The following is a 22551-nucleotide window of genomic DNA, read 5'->3' as shown; positions in this document are numbered from 1 at the left end:
AAAACGTGAACACAGCAATAACATTTTTTTTAAAAAAGATAAATCTACCAGGACAGTGAGACTTTTTAGAACTCAATGCTCCTTTAGTGGACTAAAAAGTAAAAGAAAATGCTTGTCAAATACAATGCTGCAGAGTAATTGCTCACACAGACTCACACACTCGAATCTCTCTACGATCTTAACGTCTTTCTTGTTTCCGTTCTTTTGAAATCCAGCAACACCAACGGGCAGATGAAAGGCATACTGTGACAAGCTTCCCGGAGGATGGAAGCGCTTGTGTCGACGTTCACACGGTGGCAGGGAGTGTGGAGCGGCTTTGATCTCTCATCACTCACCTGTTGTGGTGGAGTTGCTGGAGGAGTTCCCCTTGAAGTTGCTCGGCCTCCTGCTGAGGTTCAGCTCCAGGCGGGCGGCGGGCCGCCTGTTGCCGTTGTTGTCGACGGCGACGACGGAGGAGACTTCGGCCTCGTCCGCGTCGCCTCGTTCGAGCAGGACGACGCGGTGGTTGAGCTGTGGGCTCGCCTGCTTGGGGGACAGAGGGGACAGGACCGGGGACATGCTGTGGAGACTGTTGGAGGCAGGGAAAGACGCGTTGAAGACCCCGGCCAGAGACGTCGAAGACGGGCTCTTGGCGCGGGATTTACCTGGGGGGCGAGGTTCGGGGGTGTGCGATAACGGGAAGCGGGGCCCCACGGAGAGCTGGTCACTCGTCTTTTCCCCATTGACTCCCAGCAGGGGCTCTACGTTTGGGCCTCGCCACGGACTATAACCCTGCTGACAGCTGCTGGCTCGCCCGGCCCCTTCGGGCCTCGCGTGGTTAACGTGCTGCAACCTCCCTTCCACGCCCTGCACTTTGGCCACCACCCTGACCCCTCCATTCATCTGGTCGATTTCCCCACTCTCGGACGCAACCCCACCCGTGGGATCGGCCTTCTTGACCGGGCGAAGGTTGTTCCCGCTTTCCCTCCTGGTCAGACCCTCCATCAGGTTGCAGAAGGACGACTCGTAACCCAGCTCGCCGTCGTACTCCGAGAAGTCGGTGCAGAAATCGACGTCGAACGCCCGGTTGTCCTCCACGAGGTCCCAGACCTCGCGAGGGGTCCGGGAGGGCTCCTCCGTGGGCGGGAGGGGGTTACTGGCTGCGCTGACGTAAGAGCCGGTGACCGGGCTGTCGGTGACGTGGCCCGAGGCCGAGGTGCCCGGGACCTGCTGCGTCACGGAGACCGGGGACGCGCCGGCGAACGGAGCCCCCCGCGCGACTTTCCTCTTCACCCTCGCTTTGCCGTGCGGGACGTCCTCGACGCCGTCCGGCTTCTTGCCTCCGGACTTCTTGGGCTTTTTCCCCTTCGGCGCGGCCCTCTTAGGGTCGCCGCCGTCGCGGATCTGACCCCCGGGCTGTGCCTCCGTAGCCTCCACGTAATCCTGGAGTTTCCCGTCCTGGTTGCCCATCCTCACTCGGACGGCGCAATCCCTACACAGCGATAACAGATCCGCCAGCAGCTGGTGGTGCTCCGCCGCCAGCCAGCAGAGCTCTGCAACTGCGTCCTTTGTCGCCTGCCGGGCGACAAGGAGTTTGCTCGAGGGGCCAGGAGACTGGGCCCTTTGTTCGGACGCCGCAAGATTCTCCTCTGCCCGGTCACGGTCATTACAGGCTATTTCCGAGTGAGGGGGGGCGCGGCTCTTGTACTTGAAGCCCGGGGGCCGCCTCTTGGGGAAATAGAGGCTGACGTTGCTCCGCTCCGTGACGGGTGCATACAGGAGCACAACAGTGTGTGTGCCCTCCATGACGGGGGCCATGTTTATCGACCCCGGAGCGCTCTGATTAAGTGGTCAGCCCTCGCCTCCCCTCCTCCCTGGACGGGGTGATTGGACTCGTGCTGCGAGTGGAGGATCTCCGGCTATTCATCCCCTGGCCTTCCCAGACGCTGTCAGTGAGAAAATAGCACACAGCTTTAGGCCTGTCAAGAAGATAGATTATTTGAATGATAATGCTTTTTTTTTCTTCTTTAAGATACCAATAAAAACTGCTTGCTTCTCCACGATAGACCCTTAATAGTGCACTGTCAAAGCTATTTGGAAGTTAAAAAGATCTAAATAAAACGATCAAATCAAACTCTGCACAAACACAGACACACACATACATACATACACAAACTATACATCATCCTTATCCTCCTTCCCCGGCATTGTTGTACGAGTAGATGAAACATTTCTAAACTGCACTTCATCAACATTTCACAAGCTGCTGCCGCATAAAAAGCCGAGCGTCCCAAAAGGTGACGTCGCGCGCACAGCTCCGCTGCTGCTGCTGCTGCCGTTTGAGATGTTTCCAAAGCACGCACGCGTCGCTTCGATGGATACAATGACGCACACGAACGTTTGCAGGTACCTCTGAACTGTTTACACCACAACATTAATCCCGTGGGTGACTGTCACCTTGCAACATGCCCCGGTGCAGTTGTCACTGTTAAAAATGGCAGCACAGTTGGATTTGCCCGCGAGGTTACTGCTGCACAGTGCGACTGAGATGGAGACATTGTTCGGTTACATCTATAATAAATTAAGATGCAACGCATAAAGCTCTGCATTGGCAACACATCTGTCAACGTCACGGAATTTAATTTTAGAAGACGAAAGCACGTTGGAGTGAAGCGCAAGTGCAGCACGCTAAGAAGCCCAGCGGCACTTGGTGAAACACAAACAGTTACTTACCCAATTTATCGGCATGGGAAATTGTCCTTCACATCTCTTGTGCTGCAGCCAGCCACAGCTCACCGCTGCCTCGCGGAGTCCGTCCGTCGTGACTGACGGGACGTTAGACCAATAGATGAACTCGGCACCGGCTCGCGGCGTTTTGATTGGTTCCTCAGTATTTATCGCACATCGCACATTTTGAGTCGGTGCAGCTGCTGCGCGCGGGTACGCCATGAGATGGGTGTCACTCTGCCTGTCATTTGGTTTAACAGACGTCAGCTGGGTTTTTTTAAAAGTATTTCTCAGGCTTACAGGAGTGATTTGTTGGACACGCAGAAAGATGACAGGATGTGAGAGTAGGCGCTTTGAAGGCCTGAGGTGTCATTTCTTGCAGAACGGAGACACCTACTGGCCAATGTTGCTTTGCTGTCATATCGTTTAAACTGTTTTTCTTGATGTGCCAAGGCCATGACGTCTTCTGAAAAGTTATCTTTTGATCGTCCCTTTTACCGTAAAAAAACAAAACAAAACACAAAGTAACAAATCTGACTGCAATAAAACCGAAGTAATTTTCTTTAGAAACATTAGATCTTCTGATCCTTTGACCTCTTTGGCTTTCACATTCAAATCAGGATTGAAGTGTGACAAATAATGATGTTTAAATACATGTATTCTGCCACCTGCTGGTGGAGATGTGAACACGTTTACACTGCGTCTCATTGAACTCTGCACTCGCTTTGGATAAAAGTGTCAGCTAAATGACATGTAATGTAATGGACGGCCTGTCAATCTTTGTGATTGCATCTACCACCCATGAACCTTATGTCAGTCTGGTTCTATGCACACACAGGGTAGGGGCACAGGTGGAAACAATCAGGGGCAGGGAAGAAAATCAGACAGACACAGGAGGAAGGGGCAAGTTGCCTTCACTGACACATGACACTGTGAGTGAATTCTAAAATTACTTTAAAGAGAAGGAACAACCAGCCTTTAAAAATCGGAGCAAAAAATCTACTTTTGTCCATGATAAAAATCCAGTCTTTTTTTTTTTTTACCTTGCACGCTATGTTAAAATCAGATGTGAGCGCACCAAAATAAAAAGACAGTGTTTGAGTCAAAGTAAATTCAAGTTAATAATTTGAAGAAAAAGTTAAAATAAGTTAGCAATAACTTCCTAGGATCTGGGATCATATAATAACATCCTGACACAAGTAGTGTTGGTATCAATATTCTTATTTAAGCAGAGGATTGAATAACAATCAAGACCCAGACAAAATTACGTTATACAGTAATCAGCCAACACTGTATCATTTGCAGTTTAACTTAAAGACACATCCATACTACTACACAAAGAAAACCACAAAATACATACACAACCTTATCCGTTTCCCCTCCCTCTCAAAATGAAACCAGCTCTTTAAATGTATGAAGAAAACTTGATGTAACATTAAAACCAACTTCACGTATTATTCACAAATATGACACAGTTACGAAGGTTATTTACTATTTACATCCTTTTAACTTTTCGATTTTTTTCCATAGCAAAACAGTCTTTTTTTATGTGATACACCAACAGTTGATGACATTGAAAGTGGAGAATTGAACGACATCTTCCATTTTAAAAGCTCGTCCACAAAACGCTGTTAAAACACAAACATTTTAACCTGTATTTGGCTGAGTAGAAATACACAAAAGCACCACTTTGAATCTTGTGTTAAGCGGAGATGCGCTCCTGAGTTTTTGTTTATTAAACACGACAAATGGTCTAAATCTATCTTCGTCGACAAAGAGGACGGTGGCACTGTTTCCATGTCAGAGTCGACATGCGCAGTCGTCTTTGTTATCAGTTTTGAATGGTTGTTGTTTGCTGTTTGCTGCCTTCATTTGTATGCTCTGTTCCACCTGGCTCACACCTGCGGTCTGCCTCCCTCTGCTGCTCAGCGGAAGTACTGCAGGCCTCTTTGGCCAGTTTATTTACCTTCTGCTTTCTGACGCTAGAGGTCAATGTTTGTCATGTTTTAAGTTGGCGATTAAAACATCAGTAGATACACTTTTAAAGAAGTGTTTTTTTTAGAAATGCTCATTCAAACCTCTCCGGGTGGAGAACGGAGCACCTTCGCTGTGGACCACCAGTATATTTAATTGTTGTATTTTTATCACCTTTTTCACTTTCATTAGCTTCACTATCTCGATTCTATATGTAGGTGGAGCACTGCTGGTCCAGTCCTGTCACCGAGCCACGTGTTCAAGAAGTGCGAGTCCTTCTTCCTGGATCTGGTGAGGTACATCGACCACCAGGTAACACATGCTTGTCCTCCAGTGACTCACAAGTCACCTCGTGGTGGGGAAGAAGGGGGACGAGTGGCAAACGGACCACTTTATAGGCTGATAGTGCCCGGAACATGTTGGTAGCTGCTAGGCTTCTTCCACCTCAACATCTGCCCCGCAGGAGACCACCACTGTGTCCCCGACAGCGTGCGTTAAGTGTTAAGAGCAAAGTGCACGAGGACAGCAGGAAGAAATCTGCCTCCAACGTGATCACGTGTGTGTAGTTTGTGTTTCAAAAAATACAATTATTATACGGATTGATGAAATCCAGTGAGTCACGAGGGGTGCACTATTAAGGGATAACGTACAGTAGCTGTTCACGTTGACCCCATTGTTCCACATCACTGCGCACTCAAAGTAACGCATAAGTTGACATTTTAGCTATTTTTGTCCCCCCCCCAGACTCATGAAATGTGACGCACAGCGGTTTGTGCCGATGGGCAGCGATTTACTATTTATAATTTCGCTGGTAACAGTATTATAAAAGCAATAAGTCTTCAATAATTGATTGGTCGATAATGTAGGCTACAGCCTTATTGGTTGGTTGAAAAAACAGTGTTTAAAATACACGCATTCTAAAGTGATTAGTGATTAACTTTTCACTGCGATTAATAGAGATTAAAGATGAACTAGTGTTTTTCGATATATCGACAGCCTTAATATATAGATAAATATATATATACATTTCATTTCATCGTTGGAGGTGGGGGGGGGGGGGGGGCAAAAACCCCGACTGTGTCACGCGCTTTGTTTGAATATTCGCGCTCTGCATTAACAAGGGTCCGCCGGTGACGTCGACGATAAAGACCCCCGCTGCTGCCTAGTTGCTCCAGCCCTCCGACGCGCACACACGCACGCACGCACGCACGCACGCACACTCCTCCTCCTCCTGGGTGCTGAAGCCGGGTCTCGAGCACACGGGGCCTGAGTGACAGATGCTGCGGTAGTGTCCCCCGCTGCATGGCCGTGGATTAGCTCTATGCTCGCATCGACGGCGGCAGGGAGGAAGCCAGCGGAGGCTCCCCGGGTCTGAGCAGGCTCCCTCTTTTTTTTTTTTTTTTTTTTTGCAGCCATGGCCGAAGGTGGAGAAGGGGAGGATGAAATCCAGTTCCTCAGAACCGTGAGTGCATTTCTCCCCCTGTTTCTTTGCTCCATCCCCGCGCGGCGTTTAATTAACAGCCCCCGATTGTCCGTCACTTGGCTCTCCTGCCACACGTCCTCCCCGCAGCCTCCTCGCGCATCCTCCTCCCGCAGCCTCCTCCCGCAGCCTCCTCCCGCAGCCTCCTCCCGCAGCCCCCCGCTTGCCTTCTTGCAGATGTCGGAGGCGTGCGACGGTGCGCCGTCGTCTTTTGGCGCATCGCTCGCCGAGCGGCTATTGTCTCCTTCTGCAGCCCCGCGTCCGGTGGAAGTTGACGCCGACGCGCGTCCCGCGGACAACTCGCCTCCCGCGTGCACCTCCGTCACGGCGGTGCGAGATTTAACAGGTGGACGAGTGGCACGGAAACTGTGATTCCACTCAGTGAGTCGTGAGTGGTTTTTAACGGAGTCGCGTGGGTCTCCCGGAGGCTGAGCGCAGCTGTGCACGTGCTGTATTACAGGAGTGTGGACTGCCCGTATGCAGTCACCCCGGGGTGCCTGTGCAGCAAGTCAATTGACTGAGGGCAACATATTGCATGATATCCATCGCTGCATCTTATGAACACAAAAGCCAGGAGACCGTTTTGTATGGTCATAAAAAAGGCTGTTTTTTAGTAATAAACGGACCATTTACTCTTGAATACAGCAGTAGACAATATTGTCCCTTATTTATTATGTATTTCTCAAGCTGAAAACGCATGTGGAAGATTCCTCAACACCTTGCATTGGTTGTAGAAAGCAACTCTTCCCGCTATTGACGAACGCTTAGACTGTGAATTGCATTGAGCGATGAACACACGCTCCTCCAAGGAGGTCCCGCAGAAAGACCCCCAGACAGTAGGAGGTGTTTGGTTGCACATATTGCTTGCCACTGCTTTTTGTGGTTTCCCTTCTTCACTGAGCTGCTGCGCCAGCCTGCTGCGCGTCACGAGGTGAATCTTCTGCTTTCTAATGCAAATTCTCACGTGGCAATATTTTTTTTCAACACAATGTACCGCATTTGTACATGTAACAGTTCCATGTAAGCCGACGCAGCGATGATGGGTAGCATACCTTCAGGCACTGACAGGCTCACCTATCCACAGCACCGACATGGATATTTTAAATGTAGCTTCCTTTGCCTCAGGTAAAAGAGGACTCCTCCCCTGACCTTTTATCCACAGCACATAGAGGTCACCACATCAGCATGCCTGCCACTCCCGAAAAAAAAAAGAAAAAAGAGCTGACATTTCAGCATTCAACACTTCTGGCCTTGGACTTAAAATGCCACCAATTCACAGGCAATATTTTTTCCTGGAGAGTTGTGGATTTTTAGTCGTTTGGTTTAGCCGGTTCGCATTTCTTTTGTTTCTCAGGGAGCGTTTTTTTTTCTTTCTCCCCAGACGTCAGACGTGGCCCGGGGAGGAAGAGGGGAGGGTGTATGATTCCAAACGATATTGGCTAAAGGAACCTGCTGTTGCTTTAAAAAGGGGCTCGGCGGCAGCTTGTTGCATCCGTTCACACACAAGGGGGGGGGGGGGGGGGTCGGGGGGAAGCAGCTGACGGGCTGGATGGTCCTGTGATGGGGCTTGGTGTTCAGGAGTGTGACTGTGTGTGTGTGTTGAATGCAGAGCTGTGGCGCGTGTGGTGCAGTCAGCCTGCAGAAAGCACGGTGCAGGCATTTTTCATCAGTCCCGGCAAGACTGCTTTTACACAGGTGGCACTGAGTGGCAAACCGTCCCTTTCCAGGAGGTTTTCTAAAAGCTGTATATTTCTCGCTTATTATTGGAGTCAAGGAGCTTGATGAAGCAGTTCACAAACTGTGAACTTTTTTCTTTTTTTTTCCTGCACAGCACAAAGTAATTTCCCCGGAGTGACACCAGTGAAAGTAGCCGCTGCCTATAAAGCCAACTCAGTGGGAGGAAAGGAAAGCAGGAGAGGAGGAAGAGTGAGGGGGCACCTCAGCTATGATGTTACCGGGAAGAGGAACTGTGCTGATTGTGAGCCAGGAGAGTCACATAAATGCCCCCCTCCCCCCCACCCCTACCCCTAACTGCTGTTTAATGTCTGTTTAAAGGGGGGTGGGGGGGGGGGGGCACGGAGGCCGAGGCGACACTTTAATAAGGCGGCACATTTTACAGGAACTTTATTCGCCGTGTCCTCAGATGCACAAGCTCCATCACCGCTGGCTTTGTAATCAGCAGTAATGTGAATAAAATATCAGCTTATGGTCACAGCTCATTTAGGAGTTTCACACACGAACCACCCGCCCTCTGCGCGTTGTGTCACCCGGGGTCGCCGAGAGCAGAGTGTTTTTTTGTCGTGTTTTACCCGCACCACCATCCTGACAGAAGGCCAATTATTGGGAGAAAGCACGGTTAGCAACGCCACGGCGGCGAGAGGATCCCTGCAGGCGGCGAATCTCTCAGGTTTCGGGCGATCCATCGGCAGTTGGAGGGGGGGGCGTGTCGGGGCACTTTGAAAAGGCCAGACGAGCGCCGCGACCAACGCGCCGTGGCAGCGGCTCTCGCTTTTTGCACCCGGAGACCGAAAAAAACGCCACCAGCTGGGCTCGGTTCTGGATCTCCTGGTTGTTTGTTGCTGCTCTCCTTTCCCTTTCAACATGTTTACCTTCTGCTGCTTTTCATCTCCGTGTCTCCTTGTCTTCTCCTACATCCTCAGCTATCTATCCCGTCCGTGCATGTTATTGACCACTCTAGCATAGATTGTGAAGAACACGCTTCCTGGCTAAGTCCTAAAAAACATTTTCCAGTTGTTATTCATAAATGTGCATCATTAAAGAGCTACAAGTACACCTGACTTCATATTTGGCTCCTCGATCTCTTGCCTTGTGTATAATTAATAGAGATCCCCATGAAATTATTCAGACTATTTCCCACATCATTATCTTCTACTTGACACTAAGGAGGGGAGCTTTGGGATGAGGGCCGTTATTTCATGGTTGAATTAAAAAAGAAATGGCTTAGTTTCGTTAGGAACCTTGAAGAGCAGAATAGGGAAGATTCCCTAACTTCATTATACCATTAAACCAAAATACATACATTTTTACCTGGTGTGTCATTTGTTTATTTTTTAAATAATATCTTGTGCCACACCTTCTGCATGGACTTCTCTCAAGCTGGTGAACAGAGGAGACCAACGATAAGTGATGTAAATGGATATATAACTGATCTATAATGCTTATTTTTCTGCATTTAAACTAATAATGTGAAATTGTATCGCGTACGAGGCCATGGTATTAATGTTGCACATAAACCTCTGCAGCCCTGCTGCAGCTTTGTTCACATCTCCCATAACATAAGCCGAGACTCCTTCAACAACTAAAAAAAAAGTAAACTAAGGAAAAGTAAAGTTGGTTCTGTGACCAGAGAGCAGACTGAGTCTCTGTGTTGCGTGATGAGGATGGACGGATGAGGATGGACGGATGAGGATGGACGGACGGGAGGCCGGCGATGTGGAGGGAATTAAGCCGGCAGGCCCGCCCAAAGACAACCCAGTGTGACGCTGCCGTAATGAGCTATTGATCGTGCCACCAAATGAAGAAATTTCCTCAGTAAGGTCAGTGGCACGCGGCGAGCAGGCCTGACTGATCCGGTGTTTCGGAGCATGAATATTTAATAAGGCAGCGTAGGAAGCTTCTTCCCAAAGGAGACCCTGTTGTTCTTTATCTTTTGGTTGTAGACCTTTAACATGGCTGCCATTTGCATTTGCAGCAATACAATCCATTAACTGATAAATATAAATTATCACTGAATATATATATATTTAAATATATTCTTAGACCAAATAAAGGTCTTTAGGCAATTAAACAAATCATCGACGCGCACCCAAAACAATAAACAACCAAAGGTGAATTCATTCAGGTATCCTGCGTAGCCAATTGTCAATGCTCAACTCTTCACAAATGCAAATCATTGAATTTTAAAATGATTAGAAGATAATACATACTGGCCTTTCAGATGTCACACCTCCACTGTGCAAAGCTTCGGTGATGATTAGTGTCAAACCCCCGTTGAATGAAATTAGCCCTGGCAGTAACAACTCGTTAGAACCTGAAACATGTGCATGTGCATCTGCCTGCAATCTGCCTGCAATCAGCAGGGGCAACATTTGTTTGCACTAAAAGTAATTTTGCTTAGTGTCAAAAATAAATTGAAAATCTCTGCCCAAAAAAAACTTCATAGTCAACATTCATGAAAATGTAAACAATTACATGGTAGCTATTGCACAAAGAAGGACTTCCTAACAAGTGGTTATTCACACCGGGGACACGGCAGCTATTGGACCGGGGGGGGGGGGGGGGTCCTGCAGTACGTTGGCACGGTCACTGTGTGGTTCAGAGACCGCGCGTATCACTCCAAAGCCTCCTCCGCTGTTGGTGTGTTGTCAGCGCGTCGCCTCCTCCGTAGCTAGCCCGGGCCGTCTCTTCATCCCGGCTTCACTCTGCCCATTGATTCTTGGCAGTTAATGTTGGCTCACACGTACAAGGCTGTATTTCTGAATATGTTGGCCTCCGAAAAGGTTGTGGAGATCTATTAGTCACTTGTAGTGCAACATATGCGGCCCTCACCAATTGATACTGGTGTTTTTTTTTCTTTTCGTACCTTTCCCTCTTGAAATCCAAATCTCAGCAAGACTGCAAATAAGCCACATTTCCCATAAATGAAGGGACAATTAAACATGGGTGTTGGCATGGCAAAGGCCAACCTGCAATATGAAGAAAACAAAGACGCTACGCATTCACATTCATTAATTAATGAGTAGCTACACAGTGGGGCATGCTGCAACACATCAACTATACCCTCCGCTAATTTGTGACTGTTCCCTGCCAGTTTACCCAAAACCATTTCAACAAACGACTCCTCGATTCGAATGGGATGGAAACCTGGAGATGGAGCTCAAATGAACACAATTAAATGGTCAAGTTTCATGTAAGAACTATTGAGGCGTCTCCATGGTTTTCAACCAAACCAAGAGGAAACGTGGTATCTATTAGCAATTGTAAGGCGTCCCCACGTGTGGAGCCGCCGGCCCTGTTACCACGGAAACGCCGCCGGGCGCTCATTTATTTTTTTTGTCACCGTGGATAAAAACCAGTAAAATTGCTCACCACTCTTGGCCATGCTTGTGAATCATCCTCCTCCCACGTGAAGCGGCTCCGGTATCTTCCGTAATTATGTCCAATGTTCTGCATCCCCACTGTGCCCCTAATGGACCGTTCAGAGGAGCGTTTGCCGCTGCAATCTGCTGCTGTGGAGGCCAACTTCGGATGAGAAACTTAAGTGCTGAGTTGAGTTTTTCGCAGCCTCTGCAGTCTTCTGAAAAATCTCCCGATTTGTAATGCAGTGGGTGAGACGAGTGCGTTTTAAGCGAGGATCCTTATTGACGCCGTGAGCACGTCATGGCGTCAGCTGGAGGAAAACACAAATCCCCCCCCCCCCCCCGCACACCTGAGCTAAAGTCACACATTGAAAAAGGTTATCTTGCCGTGTTGTTGGTGCCGGGGCTGCTGTTGCACAGACTGAGGCCAATAAATCAAATTTCAGCCTACAAAATTGGCATTTGACAGATGAAGAGAACACGTTTCCAATAGCTTAGCTTAGCCTTTTGTTAACCCGCCGGCTAAACTATTGGATCGGGCTTATCGTCTGTAACCAGTAACCGGCTGTCCGGGCGGAGGGCAACTACGCTTTGCCTGCTGACTAACTCTCTTACAACCGAAAACTTGCAGAAAATGAATGTGCCTTCCTCAGCCGCGACAAGTTGTGCGATTGCAACAAGTCCACCAGCAGCAGCAACGCAGGGGTCGGCTGACGTGGTCGCGCTGGTTCATTCGAGCTTTCTGGAGTCGCACCAGCGGTCCCCCCCCCCCCCCCCACCCGAAGGGGAGTGACTGTACACATTGAGCTATTTAAAAAAGGAAAAACATGCCTCCGAAAAGGATTTAATAAACTTGTGTGTTCAGAGGCGAATTCTGCCTCATAGCACCCTCGGCCCCACAAACATCCTTAATCATCTTTACTAACAGAGAAGCGGGTTCCATGAGTCATTTGTTCTTGACATACAGTTGCACTCCGACATCACACCGACTAATGTGTTGAGGGAAGTTCTCCCTCCAGACAAGTGACGAAGTCTCATCCTTTTCCTCAGATATCGACCATCGTGGCAATAACAGCGATCCGTGTTGCACCACAGTAGCACAGACGCCACGATATTGCTCTCTCGTTCATTATCATATTTATTGGCTCTTGTAGCTGCAGAACCGACACCGTGCCCCGCGCGCTGCCTCGCCAGGAAGATTCACGCGGGGGGGGGGTGGGTTGCGCGAGCGAACACGCATGCCAGCACATATTCAACCCACGCTGCATCCATCACTGCCCGACTTAACAGGCCACTGTGTCTGTGTTGGAAGCGGAGGTCTTTGTCGAGCCCCTGCAGCAGAACTAACGCATAGAGATGGATTTTTTTTATTTTACTCCCCCACTGAGCCCAGTACCTCTGCAGCATTGCTCCATTTTCTTTCCTCCCAACTTTCCTGTGGCTGTGCAGCTAAAGCGCTGACACTCGAAAACTTACACCGAGGCCCTAATGGCGTTTTCCTAAAACGTATATGACAAATCAGAGTGCTGCAGGTTGACATTTGATGCGGTCGAGGCGGAAGAGACGAGTCGTCTGGGGGGGGGTTTCTGCTTTTTTTCAGCCGTGCTTCTGCTTCGACACCAGAGGCGTCATCAACGGCCCCTGAACAAATAAGAGTTTAACGCTGCGGTGTCTCCGCTGCGGTTGGATGGCGGCTCTCCGCTGTGCAAGCGCGTGGATGAGCGCTCTGAAGAGTTTTAGGTCAGGTCGGGGTCTTGAAGGACAATAGGTGTTGTTATGCCGGAGAAGCTGACACTGGGATCCCCGTTAGTGCATAGACAAGAGAGGGGAAATGAAAATGCACTGAAAATTCAACATTTGTAAACATTGATAGAATTAGAATGTAGAACCGTGCAACATACTTTGGTTTCCCGCCCCTGAGACAAATGTTCTTGTGAGTCCAGTTGAAAGCATTAATCCCACATGACAGACATTTGGGGCATTGGATGCGATGACATCCTCTCCTCGTGCATTAAGCACAGGCTCTGGCCTGGCTGAAAACACTCTGCTCCCGCTGCTTTTCTAGGTCGCCCCTACAGCGGGCTGGTCCCGCGTCCACTTTATTGACCTGACAGGAAGGTGTCGTTTCTATCCCCACGCAACTCCAGCCTCTCCCTCCGCGTGGCTGCTAAAGTGTAGTGTGGTGCGTGCGAGTCGGGTACCAAAGCACCTGTTAGCGCTGCCCCCCCCCCACCCCACCCCCCCACCCCCCTTTCCCACCTCCAAGGAGACTCCTCCTCTGAAGAAGAACGCAACACACTGCTTTTCAGAAACACGAAAGGTCTCAATTCCCCTCGGTAACTGAGAATACTTTGTGGAGAGGAAGCAGAGGGAGTGAGAAGTAGTTTGTTCAATCTGCCCCCCCCCCCCCCCCCTGCTGCGAGCCATATTAACCCTGAACGATCCCCAATGCCACCATGTGGAGTTAAGGAGGGAAAATGCCAAACTAGGCAAATCTGCATCGCTTCATGTCAAAGCACTTTTTTAAATTTGACAAAGATGCTCCATTATGTGTTTGTTTTTTTCTTTCTTTCTGGGTTCAATAGTATAGATGGACAGTGCGGGCCAGATGGAAAATGCTTACCTAGCGTTTTTTACATTAAAGCCACCGTTCGGGGAGGAGAAGCAACGCTGCAACGAAACGCTTTACAGCTTCCCTCCTCCGCTGGCTTAATAGCTGCGGACCCGCGAGGGGCCCCGATGTGACTGCGAGGCCCCTGCCTAGTATCACTCCTTTGATGAACCATCTCTTTGCGTGACACCGTGAGAGGCCTCCTTCTCTCTTTTTCACGTCTGCGCCGTAATACGCACCCGATTTGCAGCTTTGCAAACATTCTGTGCCTCTTTAAGACGTGGACATTTTTCCACCCTTTAGCTGTTTGGCAACGAGCGCCGTAGCCGTCCAATCTCTGTGATGGATGGCCTCCGTGTGGCTGCCGCTGTTCACAGCTGTATAGGGAGAGTGTGTGGCCATTGTGTAATTAGATTGCCAACAGTGATTAGGCAATATGCATCAGGTGATTGTTGCACACACACACACACACACAACCTGAGAGGATTAAATATGGATAGGACTATCGTAGCATCGCAGATTCCATTAGTTTGCGGTGCTTTGGTGCTGTTTTGTTCGGAAAGTCGACTGTTCGTCGATGGACTTCAGCCAAATGCCCCAAAACGAGCTGCAACAGAGAGATGGAACAGTGCTTTAGCTATTTTCAGTGTGCAGGGGATACCAAGTAGATTGTACAATCTATAATTATCCTAAATTAAGACATTACTAATGACATATAGATGAAGTTGACCCGATGTTTGCAGAATTTCTCGGTGATCTTCAGGAAGACCACAGTCCATAAAAAAGGGGAAATGTTTTTTAACCTTCTGTATCCGTGCCAGAGACACCGTCCAATAACGAGCCGTAAAGCTGTCGTCCTCGGCACCCATAACAAAGAATGTAAAAGGAGGTTGAAGTTTTAGGAGGATGGCGAGATTAATTTACAGTGTGACTCTGGCCTGTGGATTTTTAGGATGTGTGTGTGTGTGTGTGTGAGTTCCCTGTGCTCTCCATCTCTCTATTTGCCCCCCCCCCCCCTCTCTCTCACTCTATTGCTCGGGCTGTGCTCTGGGAGAAGCGTGTGCACAGGGCCGGCTCTTCCTATAGGCATTCGTGGGGGGGTCTGAGTGTGAAAATGAATATAATAATATCTCAAAGAACCATTTATTGTTCCAATAAACCAATAAACGTGGGAGCTTCAGATAACTAGCATAAATGTGATTAATCGTGAGTAAAGTATTTTAATCATTTGACAGCACTAATATATACACACAGACACACACACACACACACGCGTATGACTCCAAATGATATAAATTCGCGGCAATATTATAAACAAAAACATCGGCAGACACAATCATGCAGGATTCTTGTCAAAGAAGTAGTGAATATGATGGGATGCTTGTTATATAGTTTGTGCCACTAAAGGGAGAGAGGGATTTGCATTGAAGAAGGATGGTGTTCTTGCACTATTTTGATTTGCTCCAATAATGCTGTGTGAATTCAGACTAAAAGTGAACAAAAGCACAATTCATGTTGCTCATGTTTCTGGTAGCAAAAAGCTTTTGATTAAACCGGTCAGAGGCCGATCATAGTTTATTTTCATCTTCACCCTCATGGTATCTAACTCTAGTTTAACTGCCGGAACTATTGATTAAAGCTACCGGTCTCCCCCGTCGTTGTTTGAGTCGTGCTTTTTGGGTTCCACCGTACACCGGTACCAGTAACCGTTAACGCCGATAACGTGAAGAGAAGCGAATGGCGATGGAATACTTTTAACTTTTCTCCACATTTACTGTGAGTGAATTCTAAAATGACTTTAAAGAGAAGGAACAACCAGCCTGCAAAAATCAGAGCATATAATGAAGATCTACTTTTGTTAAAATCGGATGTGAGCGTGCCAAAATATAAAGACAGAGTTCGAGTCAAAGTAAATTAATAAGTTGAAGAAAAAAGTTAAAACAAGTTGTGAGCAATAACTTCGTAGGACACAAGCCTGACACAAGTAGTGTTGGTATCAATATTCTTATCTAACTTTTCAAAGGTTATGGTTCAAAGTGGGCCTTGGGGGGAGGGGGGGGGGGGGTCTAACATGGCCTCCTCTAAAACTTAAAATGCAAAGAAAGAAATAAACATCCTGCAGTTATTGTCATGCAGATGGTTTCAGTCCAAGTGTTTTATACTGTTCTTTATTAGCAAATACAGTGTGACAAACCAGCCATCATTAAGGTTGTGTGTAGCATCCTTCCTTTTTTTTTTATTAATCAAGTTGTACCAATTAAATTAAAGAGCAAGGAAACAGTTATGTGAGAATTACTTAGGAGGAAACATCTGTACCCCCTTGCAATCAAAAGCTATCAACTTGTTAAACTTGTTAAGTATTTAGCGATTTAGCAAACCATTATTCTCAGGAGTTTGTAATGCTGTGGCACCATGCATCTTTCTTGGGTTAGGGTTATGAAAGTGCATCAGAGACTGAACATTAACCTTTTGATCCTGAGAGACAAATACGGTGTGATCAAGACTTTCGGTGCTTCCCACTTCTCTCCTGTTACCGTTGTGAATAGCCTTCCAATAGGTGCGAAAAACACCTTGTCTTTTTGTGAACTCGAGAGGAGAAAGACAAGGACGCATTGACAGCATTTAGGAGGTGGAACAGCTGGCCAGCTGTGTTTTGTTCTGCGGTGCGCGACCAGCTGTATCAATCCTGCCAGAACAAAGTCCGCTGGCTGCACAGTGCTGACTGGCTGCAGGCCCCTGGTGATGGAGACTCATTAGCTGCGAAGCTGTACAACAGTGACACACGGGGACAAAGTGGAGGCAAGCGCTGTGGACTGCTGTGTGTGTGTGTGTGTCGGTGTGCTGCAAGATCTGTACCATCGCTCTACCTTCTTTTTTTTTCCTCTTCTATTCCCTTTTTCCCTTCTTCTCCACACTCCTGTGGTGCCGTGCCCTTCAACTTCCTCCCACGCGGCCATTCGGGTTCCATCCTCGGATCAGTTCACCGTCGAGTCCTTGGTGCAGGCTCCAGCCGAGGAAGACAAAACGGATCCGACCTCCAGGGAGCTGAAAGCTGCTGTAGCTGCAGGATGGGTGTCTGGCAATTTGTTCTTAACGCGAGGTGCACCGTTGCATTTTTTTTTTGCAATTGGTAGTTTTGATTAATGCAGTTTTTGGCCATTTAAGTTCATGTGCAAGCATCATTGCGTTTGTTTCTGCGTCTCACTTGTCATGTTGTTCCGGGGCTACAACTCTCCAAGTCCTCATTAGGCAAGTAGAAAATCCCAGAAATTAAAATCATATCATGGTGCAAGCCTTGTGGGATGCATTGAAGGAACACATAAAATACCGACCCAATTCAGCCTCTTAGGACTCAAAAACAGGGATCAAATCCTGTTTCCCTCTTTTGCTTTCCAGCTTTTTTTGTTGTTGCATATTTTGTGCCTCTCAGGTTGAAAGTCCTTTTTGTTCCGCCTCCGGGATGTGCTTTGTCGATGCAATGAAGCCCTGCAAAGTGTACAATAAATTGGCGAGAGTCTCTCTCAGTGCACTGCACTGCCTGCTGTGGGCATCTCTAATGCTGAGACACCCCAGAATCCTCCTGAGAGCGCTTTGGTTCAGATTGCTTCTACTTACTCCAGAACTCAAGAGGAAGCCGTCACCACAAAAAGTCACACTCTTCGCAAACCCTGGACTTTTACCGTTGTTCCCTGGAGGGTTAGAATAAATAAATGACGTATACATAAGTTCATAAGAAAAATGAGCTGCAGAGAAAGAGGGATGCTCCATGAAAAAACGCATAATAGACCTAATTCCAATATCGTTTTGTCCCGAGCCATAACAACACATTAAGTGCCTCTAAACTCTCAAATCACTCCTCACTGTCATCAGGGACGATCATTTATTCAGAAGCAGTCCGCTTATAAGTCAAAGCACTACGAGGTCTGCCAAGCTGTCACTAGGCAGAAATCGGCACCGATGTCATTATTCCCCAGCAGCAGAGCCTGATTGGTTGAAAGGAAGAAAATAACATTACCTACACAAGTCTCATAGGTGGGTTGTACGATACTTCTACTGTGCACACACACGCACACACAGTGGAAATGACAAATACATGGACATACACAGGCACGATAGTGACAGAGCACTGTTGTGTGTTATGATATTGTGTGAGTGTTGTGCGAGGTGCCCTTGCAAAGGGCACCTTGAGAATGATGATGTCATCGAGAGCTTTTTTCAGCCAGGCTGGCGGCGTAAATTAATACATGATGGGGGAAAAGGGAAATGTTGATATTGCTAAACATCAGCATTTTATCACAGTAACATTAATCTCTACTGTGTCTAGATGAAACCTCCAAGGTTCCAGGTGCTCCTTGTCTTGTTTCAGACTTGCAAATAAAGTGTCCGATGGAGGGGCTTTTTTGGTAATTTGCATTACCACCAAGTGAGTTCTGGTTTGTCTTTATCTCTCTACACAGCACTTTGACTGTGCTCAACCCTTCCGTTGCTCCACATATCTCCACATTCACTTCGCCAAAAGCTGCAGAATCCTGAGTCAGATTTTTCTACAGATGTTGTCAGGTGACCCGTCTCCAAATCAAAGAGAGCATCTTCCTTCCTTCGCAGTCTGACTGACATCCCTTAGGATTAACTGACATCCCCCGCCTCCTCTGTAGCAGCCAGGTGCCACAGGGGATGATTGAGTAAAGACCGGTTGGTGACGGGGGGAAGAGACGGGGACAATATCAGATCGGTAGTTGACTGTTAGCATTTTCTCTCATAACAGATGGCCGAAGTCATTGACTCATTATCTCAGTTATGTCTGCTTCCTACTCTTTGTATAGTACACATGTATTCAATAGTGCATTATTTCTTGGCAGCCATATTCATGAAGTCAGAGCTCTCAACCCTTTTAGCGTGAGGGGAATTGGATGTGTGGCGGGAGTGCGTGACTGTAGACCGAAATGAGTTAGGCTCAATGTGCGACACTGTGAAGTTATGATTAAATACTAGTAATACACATATATTTTTTTACACTTTTTACATTTGGGTCACCAGTTATTACATAGCTCAGAGGAAAATTAATACAGAAGTAGTCCGTTTATAAGTCCTTGTCCGAGGAGAATGTATTTTAACACGTGTTCGGGGAGCACCTGGAGGTGGGAGCTACTTGACTAACGGGTGTTGACATTGAGTCATCGTGATATCTTTACAACAACAATGAATAACCCACAAAAAACAGCTTGTGACACATTTGGCAACGATTTATTTCGACTTTCCATCCCCTTTCTTTAGTGTTTGGAAATGGGCTTTTATGGTTCTGTGAACGCATAACTCCAGCCAATCCAAAGACGGGGATTGTAACCAATTAACGTTAGATGTAGAGATACGTGGTGACTGGTCCCGCCCCCTTACTGTCAAAATCAGCGAGCGCGAATAGCTTGAGGCGGACTGTTTGATTTACGCGCGCGCGTGAACCTGATTTGCCGACATAGTAAACCTCACGAAAACTGCTGCGACGTGAAAACACGGAAAAGAGCGCTACAGGAGGACGAACGAGGGACTACAGACTTGTGCCCAAGAGAAGAGCTGTGTCTGTTTTGAGGGTTTTTGGTTTTGAAAAATCCGACGTAAGTTAACTTAGATCGGATAACGATCTATTGCAACGTTGGTTGAGCCGCTGGTATTTTCTCTGTTGGCAACACTAGCAGCCACTTCAAGCTAACTAGCTAACGAGCTAACAAGCTAAGGAGGCGGCCCGCGAGCGGCAAACGGCTGATTGGGCAGCCGGCGGTCGTTTTCAGCCTCAATGACTGAATGAATGTGTTCTCAAAACACGAAACCGTATAACGTCAGAATCTTTCTTAATAGCGTGATATGAATTTTTGGCCATACCACCCAGCCTTAGTGGTCATGAAGTAAATGCATCAGCATGATACAACTAATCACCAGCCCTTCATGTGAAACAAAGGTTTCAGCGCATTACGGTGTTGTCATGTCATGAAGACAACGCTTGCTCACAGTCATTTATCTTCACAGACAAAGAGGGTCTGTGACACAAGCATCAACCACAAAAAGGTGTCATGTATCTTATTGTTTGTGAATAAAGCTGTACACATCTATCGGCGAGTAGAAGCCAGTGATATTTATTTCTGCTTCATGTAACGTTAACGGGGCGCTTTGCTGTTACCACTGCTGCACTCTGCTCTCGGCACAATCCCCCTTGCTTTAAATAATGCAGCTGGTCATTGGGCAGAAGCTTCTCCCCTATCCCCCCATCCCCCCCATCCCCTATCCACCGCCATGATCCCACTTGCTCCGCTATCGTGTGTGTGTGTGTGTGTGTGTGGGCACCTGTGTCCAATTCAGCGTTTACAGGCGCCAAAACGATAAATACAATCAAGCCATTTACACAACAGCAGCATCCAATGTTTTTAGCTGTCAAAAGGATGCATATCCGGATCATTCCTCCACACAAGATAAAGTAGATGGATGTGTAATCTCAAAAGCTGCACCTTTACAGAGGAAAAGTACTTGGCTTACCACCCACACGGCTGCATTTGAGAGTTAAATTGTTTTTAAAATAATTTTCTTTACTTCTAGTGTAACTTCAGATATTATTAATATGCTTAATGCTACCTATGTGTGATTGACCATCCTTCCCTATAGGATGTCATCTATATTGACATCCACTTGTTGCAGTGTCACTGAAATGAGGAAGGAATGGTTGCATATGAAATACGTTCTCAATTTAAGTTTACAAGCTTAATTAATACATTTAGAATTATCTTCAAGTCAATCTGAAGATTGTGATCTAGTGTGTTTAATGTTTTCAAATTCCTGATATCCTCAATAAAATTAAATTACATTTTGATGTTTTCTTTGGACCCGACGTAAACACTCGCACAGACAACACACACACACACACACACACACACACAGCCTCAGACTGACGTCCGTTTTGTCTCGGCAGGATGACGAGGTGGTGCTCCAGTGCGTGGCCTGCATCCAGAAGGAGAATCGCAAGTTCTGCCTGGCGGCCGAGGGGCTGGGCAACCGGCTGTGTTACCTGGAGCCCACATCCGAGGCCAAGGTAGGCACAGGAACTCTTATGCTCCTTGATCTGAGAGGTTTTGATGTCAAAAATCCTCTACTTCATGTTTGACTACCAATCGTTCCCCCCCCCCCCCCGAATATACATCAGAAAATATGTAAAATATATGTTCTCCTTTTATGAATCATGGATCGTTCTTATGGCTCGCGACTCCGCAAGCGTGGTTCTCGCACACTGCTGCCGGGCATCTTTCTCTCCAACGTGCGCTCACTGTGCAACAAACTGGACGAACTTCAGCTGCTGGTGAGGAGAGGGACAGAGACTTTTCTACATCCTCCGGGTTGTGCTTCACGGAGACCTGGGTCTGTGGATCGATACCGGACTCCGCGCTCCAGCTGGCGGGCTTCAAGCTGCTCAGAGCGGACCGCGACACGGAGCCCTCCGGCAAGACGAAGGGTGGAGGAATCTGCTTCTACTCCAACAGCAGCTGGTGCAACGACATAGCAGTGATCTTCCTGATCTGGAATCCTTTATCATCATCATCTTTAAACCCTTTGACTCCCGCGTGAGTTCGCTTCATTCATCGTAGTCGGTGTTAACGTGCCGCCGGCAGGCAACGTGCAGGAGGCACAGTGGACACTCGACCAGATACGGTGTGTGGAGCGGACCAACCCGGACTCTTTAGTTACTGTCCTTGAGGACTTTTAACAAAGGAAATCTCAGCCATAAACATCCAATTCATTAAATGCCCAACCAGAGAAGAGAACACGCTGGACCACACCAGCCCAATGCCTGCAAAAAAAAATGATGGGGAAGGGTATTCATTTGGACCCCCCCCCCCCAATGTCTAAACCATGGTCACGCCCTCGCACACACACATACAGTTTGCAGGAAAGTAAACCGCAAGAAAAGTTGCATTCACTCAGAGGGATAAGCTGCACACGGAAACCAAACCAGCATTAAGTTCAGCAAAACAGAGACCCAGAGAAAAGAAGCTCAGCGCACTGCAGTCTTCTTCATATCCTTTTCTTGGCATCGGTGTGGCATCTCCGCCGCCGGGTGAAAATCCCCACAAGTTACACCCATGGATGGAGCCCATTTACAGCCTTTCTATCCAACGCGTGACTGGTGATCGCCTGTTAAGAGAGGATTGTAACAATTCCAAGATGCTCTCACCTTTTGCCGGTCCGTGTCAGTTTGCATCGGATCTGGAAAGATGCACATCAGCAATACAAGCTCTCATATGTTTTTTCGTGTGTGTGTGTGTGTGGTGCTCATAGGGAGGAGATGCTTTCACCCCATATTCGATGGTAATTACACCTGACAGTTGTGATGGATCTTCTCCCCATCTGGCACTTTGTCTTCATTTCCAGCTTCTTCTTTTTTTCCTGAAAAGACATCACTCGCCTTTTTCTGGATCAACAAGGGAGAGGTGTGAAAGCCAAAGATGGATATTTAGAAGCCTGGACCCCTGAATAGGAAGCCTCTCTCCTCTGTGAACTAGTCGGGACCACAGAGTGAGGTGGATTTACAGTGTGCACGGTGTAAATGGAGGCATCAATCAGCCTGTGAGTAGCTGGTTGATTGTAATATACGACCAGCAACCTGCCAGCGGCTCAGTATTGTGACCACTGGAGGCTGGATGCCC

The 22551-nt window shown here is 47.7% G+C and overlaps 1 protein-coding gene across 3 annotated transcripts in view; it reads left to right on the top strand.

Annotated features, from left to right (window-relative positions):
* The first annotated feature begins 5908 nt into the window (after positions 1-5908).
* LOC119227227 (ryanodine receptor 3-like) overlaps positions 5909-22551 on the top strand; it is a 71082-nt gene continuing 54439 nt past the window's right edge. For 2 of the 3 annotated variants that reach the window (XM_062557205.1, XM_062557204.1), the window contains exons 1-2: positions 5910-6142; positions 20823-20942. In XM_062557205.1, coding sequence (XP_062413189.1) covers positions 6095-6142; positions 20823-20942 — 168 coding nt within the window. In that variant the 5' untranslated portion in view covers positions 5910-6094. Of the gene's footprint in view, positions 6143-20822; positions 20943-22551 lie in introns of all 3 variants that reach the window. The other variant, XM_062557203.1, reaches the window with a different exon arrangement.

Source organism: Pungitius pungitius, chromosome 14 (assembly GCF_949316345.1).
Source record: "Pungitius pungitius chromosome 14, fPunPun2.1, whole genome shotgun sequence".
Lineage (NCBI taxonomy): Eukaryota > Metazoa > Chordata > Actinopteri > Perciformes > Gasterosteidae > Pungitius > Pungitius pungitius.
The sequence above is the reverse complement of the archived record's forward strand: the minus strand, read 5'-3'. Positions and strand labels throughout refer to the sequence as shown.